The sequence below is a fragment of the Neolamprologus brichardi genome, chromosome 13 (genome assembly GCF_056152115.1).
Source record: "Neolamprologus brichardi isolate AB-2024 chromosome 13, ASM5615211v1, whole genome shotgun sequence".
Lineage (NCBI taxonomy): Eukaryota > Metazoa > Chordata > Actinopteri > Cichliformes > Cichlidae > Neolamprologus > Neolamprologus brichardi.
The window spans coordinates 21,957,610-21,965,372 of NC_142116.1; the positions used below are offsets into that span (position 1 = coordinate 21,957,610).

Below are 7,763 nucleotides of genomic sequence, written 5' to 3' on the forward strand. Positions count from 1 at the left end.
GAAGAGAGGCTTTGTTGCCCTCAGACAGCTCTTAGCCTTTAACACACACCTTCATAATAGCATATGTGTCTGTGATTTTCCATTTGGAAAATTGCTTGCTCTGTCTCTGGCTTTGCTTAAGACAGAGCGAGATCGAGAGAAAGATACAGTGACCTACTGTAGGTGCACCGTGATTGCCCAGCTTTGTGAACTCAAACACGTGCCAAGGTATACAGGTGAGTGCTAAGGTAATCTTGTCGTCTTCCTGTAATGTGGCAACACTTAAGCACTGTGCGGTGTATGGTAGGTGCCAGTGCTTTGTGCTTAACTCAGCAAAACCCGTGTTTGATGCATGGATTTTGTATTTTTGTCAGAACAGAGCCCACATCTCTGCACAGCAGCTGACAGACTACAAGATGCCAGCTTCACACATTTATCCTCTGTGGACGGATGTCATTGTCTTTAGCTTTGTCTTTGTAGATTGGATGTGGGGTCTTCTTTGTCCTTTAGCAACAGTTTAATCTCAGGAGCGGCTGCACTAAACAATGACTTTATAATATGCACTCCTAATCATCTTAATTTCACTGTAGGAGGATGGCTTTCCAGCCTGCTGCAGGAAATTGACATCAACAGTGTCATGACTTCATATTATGCTAGCAAAAATAGGAACTTTAACATCTAGCAACAGTGTCATTCTGAGTCTCTGGCTGAAGGTATGGTGTGCAAAGACTGCGTTCAGTGTTTGCTGCTGGACGGGTGACAGTTGGGGTCAGAGGTTCATTTTCCCCTTTGGCTCCTTCCTTCTCTTGCTCGCTGGCTTTCAGAGGCTGAAAGAAGACGCGGAAGCACAGAGGCATCTGGCATCAGAAGCACAAGCAGCCCTTCCCACCACATCCTGGGCTGTGGCAGCCAGAAGAGAGAAACAAGGTGCACACTGTGAACTAAATACAAACTGAGGGGGTGTTCAGGATACCCCTTTGGTGGGTGTGTCACCACAGAGAAGTTCACTGTGAAGAGAAGAAGGACAGAAGGTGGAGGAGGGGAGATGTGCTGCAATTATAAGTTTTCACAGAACAAAACAATGTTAATCAATAACACTGCACCAGCATCTGTTGGTGGAGCTAAATAAAGATTGTGTTTCTGAAGTGCCAGATGTTCTCACTCTGACATCAGAGCACATTTCTCAGTGCACACATCAGCTCAAACAAACTAAATTATACTTCATATGATATTTCTGGGGTTTAGTGTATGTTTAGATGAATGTCCTCTGTGTTTAGACAACGTGTGGTTACTGCAGCAGGTCTAAAGTCATCACCTCCTAAATGGAAGTACAGAAACAGGAACACAACTCTTGAGAGTAGTTCAGGAGTTGGACTAAAAGTGTAAACAGATATTTGAATGGTCGAGATGGAAAAGCTCGATTTTATTAGTATCCCAGCACTTTTTTTTTTATTGTTTTTTGATTGATTTTTGTTACCACCACAGATGTTTTTAGTAGTGTTTACATGTGTACATGCGTGTTAAAATGATGGGCTTGAAATGTTCTGAATTTACCCCTAAAGCGTTGTAGGGGTGTAGAGCGTAGTCATGTTAAAACTCCATTAAAATTTGGTTACATCCACCAAGGTCTTCAAGGTTAACTTATTACTTACTAATGATTTATTGATCAAAAAATGGCAAAAATCCTTATAACTTTAACTATAATTCGTACAAGTGTGATGTTTGTTATCAGCATACAGAAAGTACTGCATGAAGACTTCAAGTATCATCACATTTGAGCTCTCATCTTTTCTTTAGGTCAATAGATTGATCTGAAACTCTATTTCAAAGTATGTTTCTTACTGCCATTCGCAACATTTAGCAAATTATACTTTTGTATGGGGATTCTAAGTATCCAAATATTACATCGCATTTGACCTCTGACCTCACTTTTACATTTCATATCTCTTTCTCTTTTAAGTTGACCCCAAAATGTGTTATATCTATGACAAAAGTATTGTTGAGAGAACGAGAATGAGCTGCCTGGTTAGAAATATACAGCAGTATAATATTACAGTTTATAATAAAGTCAAGTTATTCATGTACAGTTATTTAGAAATCATTATCTATTATCCAGTAGATACACGTACATTATGTTTATATACTAAATACAATAAAATTTTCTTAAATGTAAATGCTGCCCAAACACTTGATGTTAGGTGTCTGTTGATACCAGACAAGGGTAAATACATTTCTTATTTATATTTTTCAGAACATTATTAATAGTAATATATTGACATTTTAATACCAATTCTGTGCTATTGCCCAACTGAAAAGCTTCAGTCATTAATTCCTGTTTGGCATTCACACAAACCTGCAGGAGACAATTCAAAGAAAATGCACAAGATGGCGTTTGAAATTGTTCAGCACTGCTTTGATCTCTGCTGAGGGCTTTAAGATAGCTTTGCTTGAGACGAGACCTTTGTCTTTAAGCTTTATGAAGCCACTCTGAAAATTAGACTATAACCCACTGAACCTTTCCCTGTTGCCTCAAATTTCCACCCAAAACCTCTATCTTCTTAGTTGTTAAGCAGTAGATAGGATTACAGCTGCAGTCATTTGGACAGTTAGTAGTGAGGTATTAGTGACTGTGTCTAAGCTGGATTTAAAATGAACTGACCGGTCATCCCTGCTCGTGTGTCACTGCAGTGTCTACTGAAAGCAGAGGAGAGCAGGGATTTTTGAAGAGGACAGGAAGAATTCATGCATAGGCATCGAAATTCAGGCCATGGAGCTGACGCTGAAGGCTTTCACTCTGAAGGTGGTGAATATTCCATGGAGGAATAATAACCTGAGCACCCTGCATACAGACCCTCCTCTGTCTGATCAAGGACAGACCATCATTGGAGTCTACCTGTTAGTGCTGGGTAAGTAAACCACCAGACGCTGGAATGCAATGTTTATTTTTTGCATTATTCGTGTATTGTTTACAGATGAAATATGTTTACTTGGATTGTACGTTATGCTACTGTGTCAGTATTGTATTTCCTACATTCGCATGAAAGAGTCACACATTATTCAAGTGTCAAGAACAAAACCGACTCTTGTTCCTCTTGTTTCCAAAGGCCAGTCCACAGCTGACACCCACAGTTTGGTTTGGACCGTGCCAGCTAAGATAGTCGAGAGATTTTGTTTAACACAGAGTCTGAGATATAAAAAGAAAGGGACCCTGTTGGCTTGTTATCCAACTACAGAGTAAAAGGGTTTAACTCTGAGCTTCACGGGTTATTCACACTATTGGAGTCACTTCAGGATGAGATCCAGAACTAACAGCAACGATACATACGTACATGTTCCTATACTGTATGTAACATATTATCTGATAGTACTATACTACTACATACGATACAATATGATAAGATATAATAAAATAAAACACCATACAATGTCATATGCTACCATAAGATTTATGCTATGTGGTTAATTAGGTATCCCCTGAATATTCTGTGTGCTTCCCTCCCTGCAGGATGGCTGTCCTGGTTTGGAAACAGTTTAGTGATGTTTGTCCTGTACAGGCAGCGGGCCACACTTCAATCAACCGATTTGCTCACCTTAAACCTCGCAATCTCTGATGCCAGCATTTCAATATTCGGCTACTCCCGGGGAATCCTAGAAATATTCAATATCTTCAAGGATGATGGGTATTTGATCACCTGGATCTGGACCTGCCAGGTAAAATCCAAACTCGAACAAGACTTCAAAATACTGACATTTGGAACAACAAGTCTTATCGCAGGAGTGTTTGTCCGGAAAGCTATGACTGTGCAGAGTCACCAAAAAACCATCCGTGTGCATCTGCTGTCTTTGGCCAGCCCTCAGTTAATAAAGTACATTAAAAGAATCTGTGGAAGTGTAACAGTAAGGTGTATATGCGTGTGTGTACGTGAAAGGGATTATTCTAGTAGACACGTGGGCTGGGGGTTAAATCGTGATAAGATTACCATTGTGGAGGCCTTTCTTCTAGCAGTAGGGCACCTGTCAACAACCAAACAGTAAACGGTTAAGAGCTGCTTTGGTGGCTATTTGTTGAATTTTATATCTACACGCACTTATATTGCAGCATCTTATATTTAACCATTCATTTCTGTGTTTTTCTCTTCCTACAGCCTCAGCTTGAAAAGAAATATTTGTCATACTTTAGCTTGGAATTCATCCAGGATATTTTCTTGCTCAAAGCCAGGCGTGGTAGAAATTGTGATTTCCGTGCTGCAGCGAGTAAAGTCTCTGAGGAGTCATACAAAAACAAGCCGGTGTAACCAGAATATATTTTAGTCTGGAGAACGTAAACTTTAAAAATCTAATTGAAAGAGATACTGTAACTCAAGCTTTGCTGCTCTTAGGCTTCCCTACACAGAGATGATCTCATCTCTCAGTCATCCAATCTCTGGTGAAAGAGAAATATTGGGAAGGGAAGTACCCCACCTCTCTTATTTCAACTTCCCCCAAGAGAAGTGGGCTAAGACAGGGAGCCCCAGACATAAATAAGGGAATCAGGTAAAAAGTGACAGAAATAGGGGAGAAAAAGAATGGAAAGGTGAAGGAGACAGGCATGTGAGAAGCACATTACTGCATGGAGCGTGATGGGACATGAGCGAGCTGCAAGCAGGGCCTTATCCCCGTGTTTCACACTCGGTGGGGCAGGACATTATTAGATATAAAAGAGCCTCTCAGGATCATGTGACATTACAGAAGGAAAGTTCAGAAGAAGAAATGATGCAGCAGTGTAAAAGGTCTATGAAAGTTTACATCACCTTCTTGAGAGCCAAATAAAAGACAGATTAGTTGCACTAAACTGCATTAACCACTATTTTTATTGCAAAGGGTCCTGAAATTTTATAAGAACTAAAATGAAACATAAGATTAACGCTTAATAAAAACCATACCAATGTTAGTAAGATAGTTTTCTGCCAAATGAGGGTGAAAAAACGTGATGCTTGGAAGTAATAGGATTACATTTAAGGAAGATCAAGAAAGTAATCAGTAAGAGACCTCAACTGATCCCCATCACCTGGAAATGGCACAGCAGGAGCTGGGTGTTACATAGTTGGAGCCAGACTGAAACACAGTAGCATAATTTCCTTTAAGAAGAGCGTGATTAAAAGATTCCCAAATATTGGGCTGACTGCAACAAAGCTCCATGTGTTACCATATTTGAGAGTCAAATCAAATTTTCCTGTGATATAAGTAAATTTCTACAAATTAGCAGACAGTAAAGATTTTCCATTTTAATATCCTCTTAATGAACATGTACAGCTTACATCAGAGGAAAGGCTCTGTGTCTGGAGTATATTGACCAAAAGGGAGGAAGAGCTCTTTATCTGAAGCATCTCTATCTGATAAAATCTAAAGCAAAGTCGGCAGACAAAGGTCTGACATTAGACAGGCACTGGCTCTCTGCCCCGAGGCGTCACCGACCACTCACAGATATTTTGAAGACGTAACACAGGAACTACCAGTCCATCTTTCTCTCTCTTTCCATCCAGGTGGACGGCTTCTTCACGCTGCTCTTCGGCCTCGCGAGCATCAACACCTTGACGGTGATCAGCATCACCAGATACATAAAGGGATGCCATCCAAACAAAGGTTTACAGCTTTAGCCCAGCCTTTTGGTCTTCCTCGCATTCCAGCAGCAGTCTCTTATCTGACAGGAGAGTGTGGTGTTTTTTAGTGCTAATGAAAGCTCATTACAGGCTTCAGCTGTGGAAATAACGACCACTCGTCTCCCGCAGTTTCATTTTTATTTCTCAAAGACATTATAAACTGATTTTGAAGTGAGATTTGCTATTTTGGGGGTTACAACTGATGTTAAAAAATGCCTTAATTATGCTGGAAATTTAGTTGAGCAACTGCTTCTGCTGTCGGCGAGGGATAAAGGATTTTATTGTTTGTGGCTGCTCATGTTAACCTGAGTGTTTTTACATTTGCCACTATGGACATTAGTGGTAAATGTGGTGTGGCACCAGCTGCGTTTGCTAAAACCTTCTCTCTGATGCTAAATCTAAAAAAAAAACAAAAAAAACGCTGCATGTGTTTTTGTGTGCAAATGAGTTAAACTATTATTTTCTTCCCGTGAACACTTTATCAACAGAGGCCCTTTTCAGTCGCAGATGTCTCCAAAGGCTGTTAATAAAGAAAAGACTTCATTGTTTAACAAAAATTCATAGCAAGTCAAGAATTCTGCATCTAACTTTTTCTGTTGCCAAAATCATGACCTTTAAACTGTTTTTAAACTGCAAACAATCCTGCAGTCAGTTCCACGGTGTGAGAATAGCAGGCTGTACTCACATTACTTGTCCTTGCTCTGTCTTCTCACAGCTCATTGTATCAGCATCAACACGATTGCTGTATCACTAATCTGCATTTGGACTGGAGGGATTTTTTGGTCTGTTGCTCCACTCCTGGGCTGGGGCAGCTACACAGGTCTGTTTTATGCATCGGACTTAACGGTGCTTCATGCAACATGACAACAGAGCCGTGATCTGACCTTGTATCTCGTGTTTCTTAGATCGAGGTTATGGAACTTGTGAAGTGGACTGGTCCAAAGCCAATTACTCCACTATTTACAAGTCCTACATCATATCCATCCTGATCTTCTGCTTTTTCATCCCGGTGATGATCATGCTCTTCTCCTACATCTCCATTATCAACACAGTGAAAACCACTAATGCCATGTCAGCTGACGGTTACCTCACCGCCCGCCAAAGGAAGATGGAGCGGGACGTCACAAGGGTAGGACAAAAGGAAAATAGTCGAGTCTAGTTGTGGAGGGTTTATTGAAAGGCTTGATTAGAAATGTAAAAAGGGACTCTTAAAAGGTCTACTTAAAAGTGCCTGCTCGGTCATAAACCTCCTCTCACGTTACTCAAGTGCTGACAATAGTTTCCTTATGTCTCTTTTCAGATTTCCATTGTAATCTGCACTGCTTTCATCCTGGCCTGGTCACCATATGCAGTGGTGTCTATGTGGTCAGCCTGGGGCTTCCACGTGCCAAGCACAACCAGTATCATCACCCGCCTCTTTGCCAAGTCTGCCAGTTTTTACAACCCGCTCATCTACTTCGGCATGAGCTCCAAGTTTCGCAAGGACATTTTGGTACTTCTGCCGTGCGTGCAAGAGCACAGCGAGGTGGTGCACTTGCAAAACATCACGCCAAAAGCCGAGGGCCCGCCCCCACCTGAATCACTTCCAGGCCAGAAGCTGGAAGTGAAAAATGCAGCTGCAGAGCTGAACCAATCTGAGCACGACAGCGATTCGGGGGTCAACAGCCCTCCTCAGACTCCTCCGTCTGACCCACAGGTCTTCCACATCGACGTGCCCTCTTACACTGAAACATCAGAGTACTGGTGTGACAGGCTCTGAAGACTGTTTCCATTTCACCTCAACCAATACTTGAATTCGATGGGGAGACTGGGAGTATTTATTTATTTATTTTTTTGTATGTTATGGTCTTATCCATCTTAATAAATTGTATGTGCAACCAGTGTTAATAAATTATTTTAAGTTTCATCCCTGCTGCAAAGAGTATTTATTTCCAGGTCCTGTTAGGAGTGTTTTAACAATCACTCAAACCAAACTGGAACAATGCATATGTTTTTCTAAAAGATGCCCAGCTCATGAAATCTGCAGTCAGTAAAATAGCGAGACAAGAGATGCACAACAACATCTGGAAACACTGAAGTGTCCTTAACTCAACCGAAGCAATGTGATGGCACAGTATCCTACTATTTCCCCTGTGTCCCCTGAGG

General features: G+C 41.2%; 1 protein-coding gene across 1 annotated transcript; it reads left to right on the plus strand.

Annotated features, from left to right (window-relative positions):
* The first annotated feature begins 843 nt into the window (after positions 1 to 843).
* LOC102791655 (visual pigment-like receptor peropsin) lies at positions 844 to 7,495 on the plus strand. Its single transcript, XM_006806926.2, has 7 exons — positions 844 to 906; positions 2,668 to 2,885; positions 3,485 to 3,690; positions 5,502 to 5,601; positions 6,334 to 6,438; positions 6,524 to 6,747; positions 6,919 to 7,495. The coding sequence occupies exons 2-7, from the start codon at positions 2,747 to 2,749 to the stop codon at positions 7,375 to 7,377; spliced, it is 1,233 nt and encodes a 410-aa protein (XP_006806989.2). The 5' UTR covers positions 844 to 906; positions 2,668 to 2,746; the 3' UTR covers positions 7,378 to 7,495.
* The last annotated feature ends 268 nt before the right edge of the window (positions 7,496 to 7,763 follow it).